Genomic DNA, 22,565 nt, shown 5'->3' on the forward strand with positions numbered 1-22,565 from the left:
AAAACACAGATACTGAAAGTAAAAGGATGGAAAAACATACCATGCCAACAAGAGAGTTAGAGTAGTTATATAAATATCAGCCAAAACAGACTGTAAGCCAAAAAAATACACAAAGAATGACATTTTATAATGAAAAAAGGCTAGTCCATCATGAAGATATAATAATTATAAACATATATTCCTCTAAAAACAAAGCCTCAAAAATATATAAATCAAAACTGGCAAAACTAAAGGAAGAAAATTCAAAAGTTATAGTTGACTTCAGTATTACCACTTTCAATAACAGATAGAAGATCAATAAGGAAACAGAAGACTTGAATAACAATATTAAATCAACTGGACCTAATAGGTGTCTACTGAACATACCACCCAACAACAGCCAAATAACATTCTTCTCAAGTGCACATGGAACATTCTCCAAGATAAACCATATGTTAGGCCATAAAACAAGCCTCCATAAATTTAAAAGGACTGAAGTTATACAAAATATGATCTCTGACCACAGTAAGATTAAATTTGGAATTAGTAACAGAGAAACTTTTGGGAAATTCACAAACATATGGAAATTAAACAACACACCCCTAAATACCTGTGGATTAAAGAATAACAATAAATTAGAAAATATTTTAAGATGAATGGAAACAAAAACAACATACCAAACAAAACTCATGGAATGCTGCTAAAGCAGTGGTTAGAAGGAAATTTATAGCTATAAATGTCTGTATTAAAAAAGAAGAAAGATCTCAATGACCTTAACTTCCAACTTTGTGAAAAAAGCCTAAGACACAAAAGACCATTTTTACTATGATTCTATTTATATGAAATATCCAGAACAGGCAAATCCATAGAGAAAGAAAGTAAATGAGTGGTTGCCAAGGACTAGAGGTAGGGGACATTGAGGATTGATTGTTAATTGGTAAAAGGTTTCCTTCTTCAGGGCAGCCCTGGTGGCCCAGCAGTTTAGCGCCGCCTTCAGCCTGGGGTGTGATCCTGGAGACCCAGGATTGAGTCCCACGTCAGGCTCCCTGCATGGAGCCTGCTTCTCCCTCTGCCTGTGTCTCTGCCTCTCTCTCTCTCTCTCTCTCTTTCTCTCTCTCTCTGTGTGTCTGTCATGAATAAATAAATAAAATCTTTAAAGAAAAAAAGGTTTCCTTCTTCAGAAATGGAATGTTCTGGCATTAGCTGTAATAGTTGCTCATCCTCATAAATATGCTAAAACCACTGAAGTGTATACATTAAAAGGGTAAATTTTTTGGTATATTAATTATATCAAAATAATGTTATTATTTTTTAAAGAATTGTTTAATCAAAAATGCAATGTAAAAAGAGTAAACAAATGTAGAAGCAATATATTTAAAAGCAACTGTGATACAACAGCGCATATGCAAGAAGAATGAAATGGAAGTATACTATTATAAGTATACTATTGTATAAGGTTCTCATAATAAAGATGAAGTGATGTATCACTTGAAAGCAGACTATGATAACTTAAAAGAGTAAGTGCCTTACTCACAGAGGATATTTAAAATATTTATGTTCACTGAGCTTATGGTCAACCTTTAGAAAAGCAGCCCTAGAATGCATACATGTCTTTTTTATTATACAAATACTTATGTGGATATACAGACACAAAATACATATACGAAAGATACTCACCAAAACAGAATAAATGTGCAAACATCGGTAAACAGGGGAAAAATCAACCAGATCCTGAACAGTTAAGATCTGAAAAATAAAACCACATTTTAAAAATTATCAAAGTTGGGATGCCTAGGTGGCTCAGCTGGTTAAGTATCTGACCCTATTTTAGCTCAAGTCATACTCTCAAGGTCATGGGATTGAATCCCACAACGGGCTCCACAATGGGCATGGAGCCTGCTTAAGATTCCTTCTCTCCCTCTCCCTCTCCCCACTCACTCTCCACCTACATTCACTCTCTATCAAAAAAGATCCTCCCTTTCCCTCTGCCCCTCCCCACTCTCAAAATAAATTTTTAAATAATAAAAAAATAAAAATTATCAAACTACTGGCTTACTGTTGGGTAATATCAGTTAAAGACAGACAAGGAATCACGGACTTCATGTTATATTTATCAACTATAAAAACATTACAGTATAAACACAATGCCTTTGTAATTATTTTGGTATTTGTTCAATAGTTCATTCTTATGTATTTATCATCATTGTTGAGTGTTTTAAATTATAAGGCCATTAAAGGACAGAGACTTGTCTTGAACATGCTTGGGAGAAGAGAACACAGAGATTCTTTGAATACTGATTAAAAAAAGAATAAAAAAGTAAACTTCAAAAACATTTATTTTCCAGAGACCAACCAGAACATGCTAATTCCATATTAAGAAGACATTATAGGAATGCCTGGGTGGCGTAGCGGTTGAGCGTCTGCCTTCGGCCCAGGGCGTGATCCTGGAGTCCCAGGATCGAGTCTCACATTGGGCTCCCTGCATGGAGCCTGCTTCTCTCTCTGCCTGTGTCTCTGCCTCTCTCTCTGTGTCTCTCATGAATAAATAAAATCTTTAAAAAACAAACAAAAAGACATTATACTGTCTAAGGCAGTTCATTTGTCTATATCCCGTACAATATCAGACATCCACTGCATATGCACACATACACACATTAACATATACACATGTGTGCATATACACACACAAGAAATACATACAGTCTCACTCATCTTCAGGCATATAGTAGAAACATACATACTCAAAGGAAAAGATAAAAAGTCAGGTGACAGAGACTTTGTGTAGAGAGTAAAAGAAGCAAGTAACATTAGGATTAAATCTGGAGGGCAGGGATCCCTGGGTGGCGCAGCGGTTTGGCGCCTGCCTTTGGCCCAGGGCGTGATCCTGGAGACCCGGGATCGAATCCCACGTCGGGCTCCCGGTGCATGGAGCCTGCTTCTCCCTCTGCCTATGTCTCTGCCTCTCTCTCTCTCTCTCTCTCTGTGTGACTATCATAAATAAATAAAAATTTAAAAAAAAAAATCTAGAGGGCAGCCCAGGTGATTTAGCGGTTTAGCGCCACCTTCAGCCCAGGGCGTGATCCTGGAGACCCCAGATGGAGTCCCACGTCAGGCTCCCTGCATGGAGCCTGCTTCTCCCTCTACCTGTGTTTCTGCCTCTCTTTCTCTGTGTCTCTCATTAATAAAATCTTTTTAAAAAAATTATTTTAAAAAAAGGAATAAATCTGGATACCGAAGATGAAAGAAAGTGAATACTTAAGGATAATTTCAAGTTTTCTAGACTTAAGACTTTTTTAAGATTAAAAAACTTTAATCACATTTGAACCATTTTTGCAATATCTCAATACTAACTGGGGGAAAAAAGACAGGCTTTCCAGAATTAGTCTAAACAGCAAAGCCAAGCCCATCATGAAATTAAATGTTTGCCACAGATAATTAAAATGAGTGATCACTACAAAAAAATCATTACATTTACAATATTACTGTTAATTATGGCAGAATACCTAGGGCCAACTATCTATGGCTTATTTAATATAATCTAGAATATATCCTGTTTACCTCTCAATTATGCAGTCTAATATTTCATGTGACACACTGCTCTAATAGCTCATCACAAATTGATCTATATAAATTCAATTTGCACATGGGAACACTGAGAGTCACACAGACATACATGACAACTCAAAAGAAAAAAATTCATGAAAAAAAAGAAGGGAAGAAGAAAAAGAGGGAGGGAGAGAGAGAGGGAAAAAGGAAGGAAGATACTCCCATCACCTCCTCTTCATTCTCATCCTCTTCCTCAAATCCTTGTTTCAATTCATTTTCTTTCCTTTCTTCTGGAATTCTATCATTTATGTACATATTCTTCCCAAATTTTACATTATTTTGCTTCTGCAGAGCAACACTGAAGGTTTTCTGCTGCTGTGCCTATTTTGGAAAAAGGAAAACTTAAGATTATAAAATTTATTCTGGTATAAAATTGGTTCAAGAATTTCATATTTTCCTATCTTTCTAATGCCTTTGGGTGTAGGATCTGGAATGATGTCTCATTTTTTATTTATGCTCTCACTCTTCTTTCTGAACAGTTGTGCCAGGGCTTATCAGTATTATTTGAAAAAAGACTAAGAATCAACTTTCAGCATTGTTGATCTTCCCTAATGTATTTTTTTTCTATTATATTGATTTCTACTCTTGATTATCTTCTTCCATTCTTTTTTAAATTTCATTTTACTGTGGTAAGTACACTTAACATGAGATCTAGTCTCATGTTTTTAAATGTATATGCATTATTACATAATTAACATATACTAATATTAATAAATAATATATCATTGGTGACTGAGGTACAATGTTGCACAGCAGACCTCTAGAGCTTATTCATCTTGCTTCACTGAAACTTTATGCCTATTGATTAGTAATTCATTTCCCTTCTCCCAGTCCCTGGCAACCACTATTCCACTCTTTGATTCTATGAACTGGACTATTTTAGATACCTCATAGTTTCCTTTTAAGGACTGAATAATATACCATACACCACTGTATGTATATATACTGCACTTTCTTAATCCATTCATCTGTCAATGTACATCTGTGCTGTTTCTACATCTGTGTTGTTTTGCACTGTTAATTCTATAAATATGTAAGCCCCACAAGATGTTTTGTTTTTTATAGCCAATGTAATATATGCAATTTTACCCAAAATAGTTGCCCTGTTTATTTGCTACATCTCTGAGTTTCTGAGATAATTTTGTCTGAAAATAATAATTCCTTTATGTAGGCCTGCTAGAAATAAATTCTCTAGGTTACTATCTGAAAAAATATCTTCATTTCACCTCCATTTTTTTTTAAAGTAAACTCTAACCCCCAACATGAGGCTCAAACTCACAACCCCAAGAGATCAAGAGTCACATGTTCTACCAATTGAACCAGCCGGGCACTCCCATTTCACCTCCATTTCTAAAAGATATTTTTGGTAGGTAAACAATTCTAGGTTGACAGATAAGGTTTATCTACAGTTCAGATATATCAGCTCACTATCTTTTGGCTTCCATTAATTTTGCTGAGAAATCAGCTAAATATTAGTATTATTACTATTCTTTTGAAGGCAATAAATTTTTCCCTCTGGTTGCTTTTAAGATAATTTTTCTTCTTTTCCTTATTTTTCTAACATTTTATTATCATATGCCTAAATATGGGGTTTTTGTATTCCTCCTGCTTCAAATTCAATGAACTTTTTGAAATGATAGCTTTAAGATCTGCTATATTTATGTCCATCTCTTTCTTCTTCCTCTGGGGCTATAATTACATATGTTAAATCTTCCTATCTTATCTATATGTTCTTAAACTCTTTACTTTCCATCCTCTTGTCTCTTTGAGCCTCAATTTGGATATTTTCCTCTGACCTAACTTCTGGCTCATTAATTCTCTTGTCAGCTATGTCTAACATGTTCTGTCAACCACACACTGAGTTCTTAATTTGTAACGTATTTTCAGTTCTAGAATTTACAGATGGTTTGCTTTACGGTTTCCAATGATCTGCCAAAATTCTCAAGCTTGTCTTATAATTCCTTGACTATGCAAATTTTAAAGTCCATATCTAATAGTTCCATTACTTAGACTTTGTTTCCTATCCTTGAGTTAGCTTTATGTCAATTACCAAACAGTATACTCCTCTTCATTTCAATAAGTCAAGTCAAATGAGGATCCAATTATTTTAATGACCTTTGGTTGGAATATTGTCACTTTTTAAAAATAATAATCACTAATTCTTTTTTAAGTGAAAAACCAGCCACATAAAATTTAAAATACCAGAAAAATTAAAAAAGAAATCACACATGTATGAATGTACATAAAATATCCTGCCTTAACTTCAATTGATTAACAGTAATGAAAAAATGTTTAATTTTCTGAAGCTCTGAAGTTACACTGGATCATTTACTTCCTGAGTTGGCATATGTGTGTTGGTAGAAGGGACTGGTTCCCTCTTTGGCTAAAATCCCAACTCTATGAAATGTCCACTAACCTCACAGAAGGAACTACAGTATCAAGCTGTCCAAATTAACTCTGTTAATGGCTTTCTGTTTCCAGAGTACAAATCATTTTTTAAAAGCACTGCTTCCAAATTTGTTATGTACAAAACTAATATTTCATAGTATCTATAAGTATGTCTTGAAAAAAAGGTTCTATGCTCAAATTATTTTTTTTATTTTTTTTAAGATTTTATTTATTTATTCATGAGAGAGAGAGAGAGAGAGAGAGAGAGAAGCAGAGACGCAGGCAGAGGAAGAAGCAGGCTCCATGCAGGGAGCCTGAAGGTGGGACTGAATCCTGGGACTCTAGGATCATGCCCTGGACCAAAGGCAGGTGCTAAACCGCTGAGCCACCCCGGGATCCCCTGCTTAAATAATTTAAATAAGCATCCTGTATTGTATCCTCTTCCTAGATTTATAATTCATAACTACAGAAATATACTTAACTTTAACCCAGACTTATTTGACCATTTAGTCTCCTGCTTTCTCCTAAAGGATATTATTAAAATGTATACTAGAAAATATAATATGGAAACTATGAACTGAGACCATGAATTTTAGTTGTTAAACATCTGACTACTCATAGTGGATTCATCTCTCACATTAAAAAGAGGTTTAAAAAAAAAAAGTACAAGCCTGTTTTTTAGTTTAAAAAATCCTCCCCAGAGAAGCTAAAACTCAGCTCTAAGATCCTTCAAAAAACTGACTTTTTGTGCCACTCATTTTAGGCATGGTACTAGATCCCAGAAAGGTAAAAAAAAATGGGACATAATCCCTCACTTAAAAAACTCCCTGTCTAGGAGCACCTGGGTGGCTCAGTTGATTAAGCATCTGCCTTTGGTCCAGTCATGATCTTGAGGTCCTGGGATAGAGCCCCGCATCACATCAGGCTTCCTGCTCAGTGGAGAGTCTGCTTCTCCCTCTCTCTCTGCTCCTCCCTTCTGCTCATGCTTGCTCTCACATGCTCTCTCTCTCTCAAATAAATAATCTTAAAAAAAAAAAAGACCTCACTGTCTAGTTAGGATACAAAATAAATAATTATAATATAGTGTGAAAAGTATAAGGGATATATACACCAAGGAGAAAGTGACCATCTTTTGCTGGCAGAAGTAGGACAAAGGAAGGCAGGTTCCAAAGACAAGGTGATGCTTAAGCGAGCCTATTTTGGGGGAAAAAGGCAGGAATTCTTCAGACATGAAATTTGGGGAAATGGAAAGCATTCTACGTAGAGGAAACAAATTGTACGTTCAAAATTTTTAAGAGATCCAATACTGTTATATCACAAGAAGAAGGAATATCAGGAGGTGAGGCTTTTGTCTCATACTGAAGAATTTAGATTTAGGTAAAGGGTCACTGGGAATCACTGAAGAGAAAGTAGTCATATCTGCATTTTAGAATAATAAGCAAAAGGAGAAAAGACTAGAGATAAGGGAATAGTTAATTTGATGTAACAACAGTCCAGGTATGTAGAAAGGAGGACACAGAATCTACAGATATTAAGAAGCAGAATTGACAATTACCAAGTAGGACTTAGAAACAAATTACATAAAGAATATAAATACTCCTGAAAAGTCTAAAGTACTCCCCAGTTTCTGGCTTATGACAGTAGGCCATATTACAATGTGACATAAGAAATATAGGAAAAATCAATTTTGTAAGAATATAGTGAGTTTACTTTTAGAAATGCTAGGTTTGATGTGCCTACAGGATATTCAAGTGAATATATAACAAGTAAATCCACAAATGGGACAAAAGATAATGAAATTAAGGCATGATTAGGGGCGCCTGGGTGGCTCAGTCAGTTAAGTATCTGCCTTCGGCTCAGGTCATGATCCCAGGGTCCTGGGATAGAGTCCCACATGGGCTTCCTGCACTGTGGGGAGCCTGCTTGTTCCTCTCCCTCCACGCCTCCTGCTCACCCTCCCCGCCCCACCCCCCCACCCTCCCACCCCCCATCAAATAAATTAAAAAAAAAAAAAAGATGAATAGGAAAGGTTTCTGCAATGAAAGGTCTCTTTAAGTTGCAGAGGTAGGGGGCTTGATTCTTTTTACAAGAAAGTAATGGAAGTAAACTAGGAAGAGTATATTCCCTTTCAGCAGGAAATTCTCATAAACCTCAAATCCCAGGGTCCATGACTTGGTGGACTGCCTAGGCAGAAGGTACAAAACTGGTTATGAAAAACAGGTCAGTGAGGATAAGTTTAATAATGAAACTTAGACTGAAAAAAAAAAAGAAAAGAAACTTAGACTCTATAATAGAACATGAACTTTATTTTTTTTTATTTTTATTTTTTTTAATTTTTTTATTTATTTATGATAGTCATACAGAGAGAGAGAGAGAGAGGCAGAGACCGAGGCAGAGGGAGAAGCAGGCTCCATGCACCAGGAGCCCGACGTGGGATTCGATCCCGGGTCTCCAGGATTGCGCCCTGGGCCAAAGGCAGGCGCCAAACCGCTGCGCCACCCAGGGATCCCGAACATGAGCTTTAAACTATAATTTACATCTGTGCTGAAAAAAACCTTACCAAGTGATTGTGTTTTTTATTCTCATGGCATACAGAGAACTCCTTGTCCAGACTTAGGTACTTTCTCAAGTACCAAAAGCATTGTGATGGTGAAGACGAGAATTTAATGTTGCAGAACTCTCCAGTGCAGAAAAAAACCTCACTAATCAGAAGCAATCAGGCAGAAACACTTAGTATCCTGAGAAGAAATGGGAGGTGCTACAAGAAGAATCAGAAGCTCCCCTGATTCTCATTTTAATATAAAATGCATGTTCTATTCGTATCTTGAAGTGTCAACAATGGAGGAGAAAGATGATTACTTCAGAGAAAAGCTATGAAATCCCACACTTTATTCTACCTTAAAAGTGAGGTAATATCCAATCTTTTGGTTCTACTTTCCTAGGGCTTTCCTAACCTATGTAGTTCTCTGGGATAATGACAGTCTCTAGATTCAGAATCTCTGGATTCTTCTGAACTCTGGCTTCAAATCTCATTCTCTTACACTTAATTTAGCCTTTATCTTTTCCAGATTACTACTCTGAAATTCCAACTTTAACCTGCTGGTCAGTACTTTTACTGTTTCTTTTCCTATGCTCCTCCCCACAACTAACCATATTTCCATCATTCCAATGGTAGGGAAAATGGCCTCTGGCCTAGCTTCCAAAAAAAGACAGGAAATAAATTTGGCTTAAATTCTCTTTTGTAGCTTCTGTTTATTTACAGCAAATAAATACATTTTTTTAATCAACCAAGTATTCAATCTGAACAAAAGATACTATCAAAAATAATTTGAAGATCAGATCTGCTACAGTCCATCTACCGATAAGCAGCAATTAACAGGAAATTCTTAAAGCTTTTAAAAACATTATTGTACAAGTCCTACACTATTACATACGTTTTGATTTATTATTAAAGTGATCCTGATAAAGAATTTTCAAAATCTATACATCTTCAAAGTAAACAATTTACTAAACAAATTTATTAAATCTCTTAAATTAACATAGACCACTGTGCAAAGCTGAAACAATTAATAGGAATATAAGAGATTATCTGGTTTATACAGAATTCTTTAAAAAGATAAAGTAGGGAGGAAGTTCTTATACTGAATTTTAATTTTCTTTGTTGTGACAACAGTCTGATACAGATACATTTCTTTAACTAGAAAATCAAATCAAATCAGGTCAAATCTTCTCAGAAAGCCCTGGCCAGAGAAGGAAGAGAAGGTCATGCCTGCGGTACACTCTCTGGCTGTGTGCTCAGGTCCCAACCAGCACACATCCCTCTGCCCACCTCGCCAAACCTGAAGCTTCTCCTCTAAAATAGTTTCTGGTACTTGAGAAAAGAAAACTAGGTGTTAGAAAGCATGCTGAACACTGTTTTATTTCTATGACACTGTGATTATTGGGAATTTTAACTCAGAAATTTTAAGTTATAATCATTTTAAAACTTTTTATTACTGAAAACTTCAAATATAAACAGATTAATATAACAAACTCTCAAGTACTCATCGCCTACCTTCAGCAATTAATACTTACACATTGTTTCATCTATCTACCTTTACCTACTCACTTCACACACACACACACTCCCAATTATTTTTTTACAATTGAGGTCAGATTTATATACATTGAAATGTACAGATCTTAACTGTATAATTTTGCCAACTGTACAATTTTTATCATGAGACAGAACATTTCTATCTCCTCAGAAAGTCCTTTCGTGTCCCTTCTCAGGCAATCACCCCACCTAGAGGTAACCACTGCTCTATTTTTTTCACTTTAATTAGTTTTGCCTGCTGTAGAACTACAATATAAATGGAGTCATACAATCTGTGCTTTTTTGTATGTCCAGCTTCTGTAGCTCAGCATAATGCCTGAGATTAATATTTTTTGTACACACCAATAATTTCATTCCTTTTTATTGCTAAGTAATATTCCATTGTATTTTTATATAGCACAATTTGTATATCTATCCCCCTTTTGATGTCCATTTGGGCTGTTTCCAGTTTTGGGCTAACTAAACAAAGCTGCTATGAACATTACAAGGACACGTGTCCTCCATTTCTAATGGGAATTATCTAGAAGAAGAACTGCTGATTCAAAAGGAAGGTACATTAATTTTATAACTGCCAAATCTTGGGACACCTGGGTGGCTCAGCAGTTGAGTGTCTGCCTTGAGCTCAGAGCATGATCCTAGTCCGGGATCGACTTCCACCTCGGGCTCCCTGCAGGGAGAGCCTGCTTCTCCTTCTGCCTATGTCTCTGCCTCTCTTTCTGTGTCTCTCATGAATGAATGAATAAAATCTTAAAAAGAAAGTAATAACTGCCAAATCTTGTCCACTGCCTTGTCTTTTTATTATTGAGCTACAGAAGTTGCCAATTCAAAGATAATACTTTTAAAAAGAGCAATTTAGAACCTTAAGGTAAAAGGAATATCGTTTGCCCCTGTGGCTGCCATTCAGCTAATTTTTTTTTTTTTAAGATTTTATTTATCCATTCACGAGAGACACAGACAGAGAGAGGCAGAGACACAGGCAGAGGAAGAAGCAGGCTCCATACAGGGAGCCCGACATGGGACTCAATCCTGGGTCTCCAAGATCAGGCCCTGGGCTGAAGGTGGCGCTAAATCGCTGAGCCACCCAGGCTGGCTATTCAGCTAATTTTATACTAAATTTGACTGCTGGCAAAAGTTAATGTAATACCACATACATGGGAAGATTCCCAAGAGACAGACAGGCTGGTGAGTCAATAGGCTGACCTTACTTAAATATGGAAGAGCTACAGACCAAAAGAAAATGATGACTAAATCCATTCAAAACAAAATTCAGGAAAGATATGAAAAGGATAAAACTAAACAAAAATAAGCATTTTATATAACTAAAAACAAGTAAACTCTGGATATATTCTCTAATTTAGACTACTGAATAACATCAAATTAAAATTTTCCTTTTTAATCTCACCTGTTTCATTGCTGTTTCACCTATTTTGTCAGAGTGTTTTCGAATGCTTTCCAAAAAGTCTTTGAGATCAGACATGGAGATTTCTTTAATATCCTCACGGAGTTTAGGAAGATTTTCTATCATTAGCTGACAAAAGCGGTATTGACTAACTCGGGGAAAATATACATTCTCTAACTGTTCCATAGTTTTTAGAGCAGAATAATACCTGTGAAAAGTTAAGAAAAAAACTCTATAAAAAGCTATTACATTAATTTTCAAGTTAAAATATTTAATCAGTCTAACACTCCAATCAAAAAGGACACATAGTTAAAAAATAAGTAAAATTAACATTTATTTCTATTTACTAACCACAAACTATAAAACCACATGAACAAGTTTGCAGGCTGAAAATTCATGACTTACACTAGCATACAGTTTCCTTATTTCACTTCACCTAAATCTGTAACATCATAAGCATTATCATAGTCATATTTTAAATGTATATGTTGCAAAAATTTTAATTATAATATTTAGTTATTTGATATGTGCTTTCATATCTCTCTGATCCACAGACCATCACATCAAAAAAGTACAGATTTAATTCAAGTTAAAATAAAACGTATTTTAAGGGCTTTTTTTGAAAATTTTACACTATTTAAAGCACTTAGAAATAATATTAAATATCACAAAAACCAAGTGAAAAGCCACAGAGTGATTTATTTTCAACTCAACAAATACATACTGAATGACATAATGGGTTACAGTAATTAGTAAAATATAGTAAAATTATCCAACATGAAACAAAAAGAGAAAAGGAGGAGTTCTTAGAAATTATGCATAACATTAAATGATCTAACATACATGTAACTAGAGTTTCCAAAAGAAAAGAGAGAAAATAATAATAAAGAAATATATGAAGAGATAAGAGCCCCAAATTTTTCAAAACTGATGAAAGTTATCAACCCACAGATTTAAAATAAGCTAAACGAACCCCCAAGCAATATAACTATAAAGAAAACCATACGTAAGCACATCACAGTCAAACTTACAAAAGCAAAATACATAGAGTAAATCTTAAAGGTAGCCAAAGGAAAAAAGATCTAATTGCAAATCTTGTAACACCAATGAGAATGACAGCTGAACTTCTGAACAGAAACAATGGAGAGCAGAAAATGAAAGAAAAAAAAATACAAACCCATAATATTTAAATTGTTAACGGAAGGGGACCCTCTGAAAAAACAGAATTCCCTATCCGATAAAACTACTGTTCAGATATAGACGTTAGAAAAACACATTTCCAGATAGACAAGAAAATTTCCTTTAGCAGTCAGATATGTACTACAATTAATACTAAACAAAATTTATCATGTTAAAGGCAATTATGCCACTCAGATCCCTGGATCTGCAAAAAGAAAAAAAAAACAACAGAAAAGTTTAAGTGGGTAATATAAAAGAATCTGTTTTAATTATGGTTAATATATTTGTGTGTACATGTGTAGGTTACAAGTGAATTATAATAAAAACACAACAAACAGGATGGGAATAAATACAATTGTTCTAACTTTCTTATATTGTTGATAAAATAACATTATTTGAAAGTCAACTGTGATGAGCTAAACATGAATACTATGCTCTCAGTAATCATTAAAAATTTAAAGATGTATACCTAGTAAGTGAATAGAGTTAGAGATAAATATACATAAACTAAAAAAAAAAAACCTCAACCATGAAAAGGAAAGAAAGAAATGTATCAAATAGAAGATACTTGAAAAGTCAATCATAATAATAATTACATAAATATAAATGGTCTAGCAGTACTTGGGTGACTCAGTTAGTTGAGGATCTGGCTCCTGGTTTTAGCTCTGGTTATAATCTCACATTCCTGGGATCAAGCCCCAGGTGGGCTCTGCACTCGGAGGATTCTGCTTGTCATTCTCTCTCTCCTCCTGTTTCTCTCTCTCTCTCTCTCTCTCTCTCTGCTCCACCCCCCCACACTCTCTCTAAAATAAATAAATAAATCTTTTTTAAAATTTAAAAAAAAAAAGTCTAAAACTCCATGAACAAAGTAGAGATTGCCCATATACTATTGATAAGAAACACTTTAAATGTAAGGAGTAGGATTAAAAGTAAAAGGATGTCAAAAATATACCATGACACATCTAGTATAAGCATGCTAGAATAACTAAAATGATTACATCAATAACACACAAAGTTGATTTCAGGACATAGAATATTACCAAAGATACAAAAGGACATTTCATGTGACACAAGAGTTAATCAATGAGAATATAAAACAATCATAAATATGAATGCATCTAATAACAGAGCTTTGAAATACATAAAGGAAAATCTAAAGAACTAAAGGGAAAATAGACGAACCACAATAGTTGAAAACTCAACACCCCTCTCTTATCCCTGATAGAACTGGCCAACAAAAAAACACTACGGAAAAAGAAAACCTCACTGCTCTCACATTAACATGATCTAACTGGTATTTCTAGAATGCTAAAGCCACAACTGTAAAATACATAATCTCATCAAGTACATATGAAATATCCACCAAGACAGATGATATGCAGGGTCACTAAGCAATCTCAATAAATGTTAAAGGTTTGAAATTATACAAAGTATGTTCACTCACCCAATAGTATCAAACTAGAAATTAATAATAAAGATGATAATATATCCTTAAAATCCCCTCCAAATGTTTGAAGCTTAAACAATATACTTGTAAATAAACCAAAAGTTCAAAAAAGGGAAAATAAGGATTGCCTGGGCAGCACAGCCAGTTGGGTGTCTCACTCTTGATTTCAGCTCAGGTCATAATCTCAGGGTGTGGGATCAAACCCCACATCAGGCTCTGTGCTCAGTGTAGAGTCTACTTATCCCTCTCCCTCTGCTCCTACCTCCACTCTTGCACACTCTTTCTCTCAAATAAATATGTAAAATCTTTGGGAGGAAAAAAAGAAAATAAGAAAATATTTTTAAAAGATAATAAAAATATTTTAAAACCACACCTAAAGCAGTTCTAAGAGGAAAATGTATAACTTTAAATGTTTATAGCAAAAAAGAAAGGCATATGGCTGACTCAGTTGGAAGAGCATGCAACTCAATCTTGCCCGATGTTGGGTATAGAGATTACTTAAATTTTTTAAAAAGCTTAAAAATATATTGATTTTAACATTTTAGAGTGAATTGTGATATATATAATATTTGGGTACATTAAACTTTTAAAAATATACATTTTCCTACCCTAGAGAAAATGTTTCAATAGAAGTTGAGTTTCATTATAGCTTTTATTTGTCTGTTTGTTTGTTCTTTACACTGATACACTGATGTCTAGGAAATTATAGTCATTTGGGGGGATTATAGGCATTTTAAGCTAAAATTCACTTATCTCATAGCATATTTACTATACAAATCATTTCAATAAGTGATTGAAAAGTTTTAAAAAGGCATAAAATCACTGTTCTAAAACTTCTAACTTTATGAAAACAGAACCCCAAGTATAGCAATGGAAATAATAAAAATAAAAATAGAAACAAAAGAATAAACAAACTCAAATATTAGATTTTTTAAAATATCCATAAAATTGATAAGCTTCATGTCATATAAATCAATTACTAATATTGGTAATGACAATGATGAACATTACTACAGATCCTATAGACATTAAAAGGATGACAGGACAATACTATAAATAAGTTTATGGCAATAAATTCAACAACTCAGATAAAGTGGTCAAAGTTCTTGACAAAACATAAGATATGAAAACTGACTCAAGAAGAAATAAAGTCTTAATAGTTCGACATCTGTTAAAGTAATGAGATTCATTCAAAATTTTGCTAGAAGACAGCTCACTGGCCTTATTTCAAATTGGTTATCTTTTTCTTTCTCTGTTGGTATTTTTCTGTGATCCACACTCTGAGAATCTGGAAGGGCTCCTGAAGCTAAAATTCATGGAAGAGTGGTGGACTTCCTGGACTCCCAGATATCTTTTTATCTCTGAAGCTAGTATACAATCACCTTTCCGTGCTCCTACCAAGCTCCAACAGTAGCCTCTGCTTTCAATAAACTGTGACAGTCTCTATTTGTTTCTCTATTAGAGATAATTCTGGGGTACCAGATTGCCCTACGACCTCATTTCTCCAATGGATCTAAAAGAGTTTTTAAATTTTGTTTAGCCCTCTTCTTGTTGTAAAGACAGGAGTAATTACTTCAAAGTTCTTTACTCTCAGACCAGAAACCAGAAGTTCCTTATTTTTATTCTTTTTTTTCCTTTTTATTAATTTGTAAACGGTCTTTTTATATTATGGTTATGAACCCTGTTAGAAAAAAAATCTTGCAAATGTTTTCTCCTAGTCTGTGGCTTGCCTATCAACTTTCTTAAAAGTGTCTTTTGATAAAATTTTTTATTAAAGGTCCAATTTCTAATTTTGTATAGTAGCTTTTTTGTGATCCTTTTAAAAAATATCTTTGCTTACCCCAGGTAATGTGAAAATATCCTCATATATTTTCTTACAGAAGTTCTACAATTCTGGTTGGAGAAGAAACACAAGACCCAACTATATGTTGTATAAAAGGAACCACTATAAACCACTATTTATATTTTAAATATAAAAACACAAAGGGATTAAAAGTAAAAGGATGGAGAAAGATATACTATGCTAACACTAATCAAAAGAAAGCTGGAGTAGCTATATTAATTTCAGATACAGCAGACTTCAAAGCAAGGAAGGTTATGAGAAATAAAGAGAAGCATTATATAATGATAAAACGATTAATCTCTGAAAGACATAACAATTCTTAATGTGTATGTCCCTAATAACAGTGTCAAAATATGTAAGGCAAATTTGATAGAACAGCAAGGAAAAGAGATAAATTCACTAACATGGTTGAAGACTTCAAAACTCCTCTAACAGTAACTGACAGATCCAGCAGGCATAAATTCAGTTAAGAATATGGTCAAACTGGAGAGCACCATCAATCAACTGTATTTAACTGACATTAGCAGAATACTCCATCCAACAACAGAATATATATTCTTCTCAACCTCACAGAGAACATTCAACAATATAGACCATATTCTGGGCTATAAAATACACCTTAACAAATTTAAAAGAATAAAAATCGGGCAGCCCAGGTGGCTCAGCGGTTTAGCAGGCGCTAAACCTGCCTTCATCCCAGGGCGTGACCCTGGAGACCCCAGATCAAGTCCCACGTCAGGCTCCCTGCATGAAGCCTGCTTCTCACTCTGCCTGTACCTCTGCCTCTCTCTCTGCCTCCTCTCTGTGTATTCTCATGAATAAATAATAAAATCTTTTAAAAAGAAAAAAGAATAAAAATCATACAGAACTAACATTATACTTGATGGTGAGAACCACAGTGTTTTTCTCCATGAGATCAGAAACAGGCAACGATGTTTCTCCTTATCACTCTGATTTAACTATCATACTGATATTCCTTGCTAATCCATTACTACAAGAAAAAGTGCTTGCTTTGGCAGCACATACACTAAAAAAAAAAAAAAAAACATTAAGGCAAGAAAAGGAAATAAAAGGTAATCATACTGGGAAGAAAGAAAGAAAAAGTCTTGTCTACAGATGACATGATTATCTATGTAGAAAATCCCAAAGCATCAGCAAAAAAATTCCCAGAACTAGTAAGTGATTATAGCAAGGTTGAAGAATATCAGGTTAACATACCAAAGTCAACTGCTTTTCTGTAAACCAGAAAAGAACAACTGGAATTTGAAATTAAAAACACAATACCATTTACTTTAGCATCAAAAAATGAATTATGTGGAACCCCTGGGTAGCTCAGTGGTTGAACATCTGCCTTCAGCTCAGGGTGTGATGCCGCAGTCCAGGGTTGGAGTCCCACATCGGGGTCCCTGCAGGGAGCCTCCTTCTCCCTCTGCCTATGTCACTGCCTCTCTCTCTGTGTGTGTCTCTCATGAATAAATAAATAAAATCTTTTTTAAAAAATGAATTATGTATAAATCTAATCAAATATATACAAGATCTCTATAAAGAAAACCACAAAACTCTGATGAAAGAAACAAAGAAAATCTAAGTAAATGGAGAGATATTCCATGTTCATGAATGGATTTCACAAAAATTAATTCGTAATGGGTGGCAGACATAAACATAAAACACAAAACTCTAGAAAGTAACATAGGAGAAAACTTAAGTGACCTTGGGTTTGGCAATGAGTTTTTAGAAACATCACCAAAGCATGATCTATGGAAAAAAACTAATAAGCTAGACTTTCAAAGTAATATCTTCTATCTAAAAAAACAATTCAGAGAATGAAAAAACAAGCCACAGAATGGAAGAAGATATTTTCAAAACATATATCTGATAAAGAAATAGTATATAAAATATTTTTAAAAAAAACACTTAAAAGTCAGCAATAAGAAAACTACTAACAAAATTTAAAAGTGTACAAAATATCTGAACAGGGATCCCTGGGTGGCGCAGCGGTTTGGCGCCTGCCTTTGGCCCAGGGCGCGATCCTGGAGACCCGGGATCAAATCCCACATCGGGCTCCCGGTGCATGGAGCCTGCTTCTCCCTCTGCCTGTGTCTCTGCCTCTCTCTCTCTCTCTCTCTCTGTGACTATCATAAATAAATAAAAAATTTAAAAAAAAACAAAAACAAAATATCTGAACAGATATCTCACCAAAAAAAAATACAACAGATAGCAAATAAGCATAAGAAAAAATTCTCAACATCACATGCCAATAGGGAATTGCAAATTAAAATGAGATATTATCTACATCTATTTCAATGGCTAAAATCCAGAACACGGACAATACCAAATCCTGGTGAGGGTGTGGAGCAGCAGAACTTTCATTCGTTATTATTGCTGAGAGTATAAAATAGCAAAGCCACTTTGGAAGACAATTTGGCTCTTTCTTATAAAACTAAAGTTTTTCTGTATGATCTAGCAACTATACCACCGGGTATTCATCCAAATGAATTGAAAAGTTATGTCCACACAAAAACCCGTAAATGCTTACAGCTGCATTATTTATAATTGCCAGAAATTAGAAGCAATCAAGATGTTCTTCAACAGGTGAATGGATAAACTGTACTACATCCACACAATGCAGTATTATTCATCAATAAAAAGAAATGAACTATGAAGCCACAAGAAGACATGGAAGAAGTTTATATGCATATTGCTAAATGAAAGCTAGTCTGAATATGACATATACTGTATGATTCCAACTATAGGACATTCTGAAAAAGACAGAACTATAGAAACACTAAAAAGGTCAGTGATTGGCACTGGTTGGGGAAGGTGGATGGATGGGGAAGGAGATGAAGCACAAGGGATTTTTTCAGGCAGTGAAGCTATTTTGTATGATGCTATCATGGTAAATATGACATGCATTTGTCAAAACCCACAGAACTGTACAACACAAAAGAGTGGACCCTATTGTAAACTGTGGACTTAACAACATGTCAATATTGGTTCACAAATTGTAAGAGATGTACTAGCACTCATGCAAGAAACTGTGAGGGAAAGGAAGGTATATGTGCGAACTCTGTACTTTCTGTTCAATAGGTCTCTAAACTTAAAATTATAAGCAAAGGACTTAAACAGACATTTTACAAAAGAAAATACACAAATGACCAAACAGCAAATGAAAAGGCACTCAACATCAGTCATCAGAGAAATGCATATTGAAGCCACAATGAGGTATCATTTTACATGTGCCAACATGGTTCTGTTCTAGTTGAAGGATGCAAGGATGGGCAGTATCTAAAATTCTCATTGCCAATGAGAGTATAAAATGGTACAACCATTTTGGAAAATTATTTAATGGTTTCTTATAAAAGGTAGCCTACATCCACACTTAACCCAGCAATTCTACTCCTGTGCATATATTAAAGAGAAATATAAACATCTATCTACAAAAAGACTTGTCTGCTAATTTTATGACAGCCTTATTCATAATACCTCCAAACTGAAAACAACCCAAATACCTACCAGCTGGTAAACAGATAAGTAACTTCTTAGAACTGAATACTATTCAACAATGAAAAGAAACAAACAGTTGGTATTTGTAATAATAGATGAATCTCAAAACATTTGGAGTGAAAGATACTAGACAAGAAAAACAGTCTATGATTCCATTTATATCAATTCTAAGAACATGTGATAGAAATCAGAAGGTCGTTATTGTAGAGGAGGAAGGAGGAATCGATTAGGAAGGGGCATAAAGGGGTGATAGAAATGTTCCATATCTTACTTGAGTGGTAATGACCAGAAGAGAGTATGAGAAAAGCTTTTCAGATAGAAATCATGTTCAAATCTTCATCTTGGTGGTTATAAAGGTGTATTTGCTTTTTAAAAACTCATGGAGCTGGAGGGTATTATGCTGAGTGAAGTAAGTCAGTCGGAGAAGGACAAACATTATATGTTCTCAGTCATTTGGGGAATATAAATAATAGTGAAAGGGAATATAAGGGAAGGGAGAAGAAATGTGCGGGAAATATCAGAAAGGGAGACAGAACGTAAAGACTGCTAACTCTGGGAAACGAACTAGGGGTGGTAGAAGGGGAGAAGGGCGGGGGGTGGGAGTGAATGGGTGACGGGCACTGGGGGTTATTCTGTATGTTAGTAAATTGAACACCAATAAAAAATAAATTAAAAAAAAAAAGAAAAAAAAAGAAAAAAAAAACTCATGGAGCTATATAACAGACTTATGATTTGTGTATTTGGGTCTAAAAAACTGCTAAGCAAATAACTTAAAAAATAAAAAACTGTATCACAGAGTAAATATTTCACAACACACTTGACAGAAAAGGGGCCAATCCCTGAAATAAGCAAAGATTGTTAAGCCTATTTCAGACATGCTGAACTTGAGATAGTGGTGAAATATCCATGTGAAAAGAGTAAACAAGAATCAGGGATGTCAAAGCCAAGCTTGAGATTCAAGAATCAGATTTGTGAGTCATCAGAATGTAAACCCAGATATTTTAACAAATATGAAGTGGTATTAACAAAAAAACTTTTTTTTTTCGCATTTTACAAGTCAAACCAAATATATCTATGGGTCAATTTGATTCTATAGGTTGCTAATCTGCAATCTATAATGATCACCAGGAATAACATCTGCCCATACCTTTTATTTTATTACCCATATGGATATTTATCTTGACAAAAATATAGCAGAGCACCAGAAGTGGGGTCCTAAATATCTAGTGCGATGGCAGCCTGAATACATGCTTTAATAAAACCTTGCCTCCTTGAAACTCCAATAAAATAACATGAAGAGATGTTTTTTTAAGTATAAGCCTACACAGATGTAGAGAAAAGGAGAAGAACAGTAAAATTTTAGAATTTTGAAAGCTGATGGACATGTGGTACAAAAAAAAAAAAACTCAGCAAATCTGAGAAAATTCTAAGTCAATAGTTGAGGAGAAAAAAAAATAGTTGAGGAGACAAGCATAAACTTATTTATTCTCTAGAATCTCCAAAAATGTCAAGAATTCATAGGAATCCCACTACTTATGGAGGTGGGAATGAAAGGAAGGCTAAAGTAAGGAATATTGGTTGAAAATGTGTTTAAGAAGCAAACTTCACTCCAGTCATCTGAGCAACAATTTTTCCCCATTTTGATAAATACTAAAGAGACTAGAACAAATAATCTCTGAATAGGGTGGGGACATTACCCAAGGTTGAAGGCAATAGTACTGATTTGAAAACAAGAGAATTAGTAGAGCCTATGTATACTAAATGCCCTCTTGAGCAACTCAGATCCCAAAATGCTGGCAGTCAGATCTTGACCCTTAAGACAGGAAACAAGAAAAGTATCCTCTAGGGAATCTGAGCAGCCCCAAAAGAAATAACTCCAGATATTAATAGCAAAGTCTCACCAACTAAACAGCCCAGCTAGATAACCTCACACAAATTCACATTCAACAAGTCCCACCCACATACTCAGAACTCCCAATCAGCCTATTACCTCTGCTACACTTAAATATAAGTAGTTAGCCAAGGAATTACCTGACATCTGAGAAACACCCCTACCCACAAAGTCAGAGATTAAAAAAACAAAAAGAACAACTGGGGTGGGGGGAACTTCGAGGAAACAAACTATATGTACGAAGACATATAAATACATAAACTTAAAATCTCAGAGAGGTTAAGACAAAGTACTGTTAACAATGAATCAAGAACAAGTTACCCTAAACAAGAAAAGAAAAAGAAAGAAAAGAAATATTTGGAGATCAAAAAATAGTTCTTAGAAATTAAAAATCAGAGAGCAGAAATGAAATAAAATCAGCATTATTTTTGTTAGATAAAAATGAAAAAACATCCGAGAAGCAGAGCAAGGAGTCAAAAGAATAAAAAATGTTAAGGAAGAAAAAAGAAAATCAGAGGACCAATACAGAAGATTAAAGATCACTATCTGTCCTAGAATCAAGAAAACAGAAAGAAATAATTCAAGAAAATCTCCTAGATTTTAAAGACATTATCAGATCAAAGCAGTTTCCAGATTAAATTCCAAATAGGTTCACCAAGTACCCAGCACAATGGAAGTAAACAGGCCCACATCAGAGCACATCATCAGGTAACTACAGACCACAGAAGAGAAGATTCTAAAAGAGAAAAAAGGAAGGTCACAAACTAAAGATGAGAAATTAGAATGGCTTCAAACTTCTCAAAGGCAACCCTGGAAGGCTAGAGGGCATGAGAGAGGTGAGTGTCTAGTGCAGGGGTATAATATACCAACCCAGCAAGCAGATCTGTTTCTAAATACCATTATTAAAAGGAACTAGGGTATCTTGCAAAATGGCTATTTCTAGGTCTAGGGCCAAGACAAGTACAATGTGGGCCTGGAACATATTATTGTGTGGCAAGAAAGTACTCAAAGACAGATGAGGACACAGAAATTGGCTTGAGGGGTTCCCCTCACCAAATGTGGTACAATTTGAGCATCAAAAAGAATAATGAAAACAGCAGTATAATTATAACACACTATTTTTTTAAATCCATGAGTCTATACTGATAATGAAAAAGAGAAGAAAAAAGAAAGTTTTTTTTAAAAAAGCTCTTCTTTATATTAAAATGCTAATATTAATGTCTAATAAATGTC

General features: G+C 34.6%; 1 protein-coding gene across 15 annotated transcripts in view; it reads right to left on the bottom strand.

Annotated features, from left to right (window-relative positions):
* EXOC6 (exocyst complex component 6) overlaps window positions 1–22,565 on the bottom strand; it is a 223,381-nt gene that overhangs the window by 143,762 nt on the left and 57,054 nt on the right. For 10 of the 15 annotated variants that reach the window (XM_072806090.1, XM_072806089.1, XM_072806087.1 and 7 more), the window contains 3 exons: window positions 11,472–11,676; window positions 3,754–3,906; window positions 1,657–1,725 (listed from right to left, as the gene is read on the bottom strand). In XM_072806090.1, the coding sequence (XP_072662191.1) occupies window positions 1,657–1,725; window positions 3,754–3,906; window positions 11,472–11,676 (427 nt within the window). Of the gene's footprint in view, window positions 1–1,656; window positions 1,726–3,753; window positions 3,907–11,471; window positions 11,677–15,934; window positions 16,073–16,341; window positions 16,497–22,565 lie in introns of those variants that run through there. The other 5 variants (XM_072806097.1, XM_072806096.1, XM_072806100.1 and 2 more) reach the window with 3 other exon arrangements.

Source organism: Canis lupus, chromosome 29, assembly GCF_048164855.1.
Source record: "Canis lupus baileyi chromosome 29, mCanLup2.hap1, whole genome shotgun sequence".
NCBI classification, from domain to species: Eukaryota; Metazoa; Chordata; class Mammalia; order Carnivora; family Canidae; genus Canis; species Canis lupus.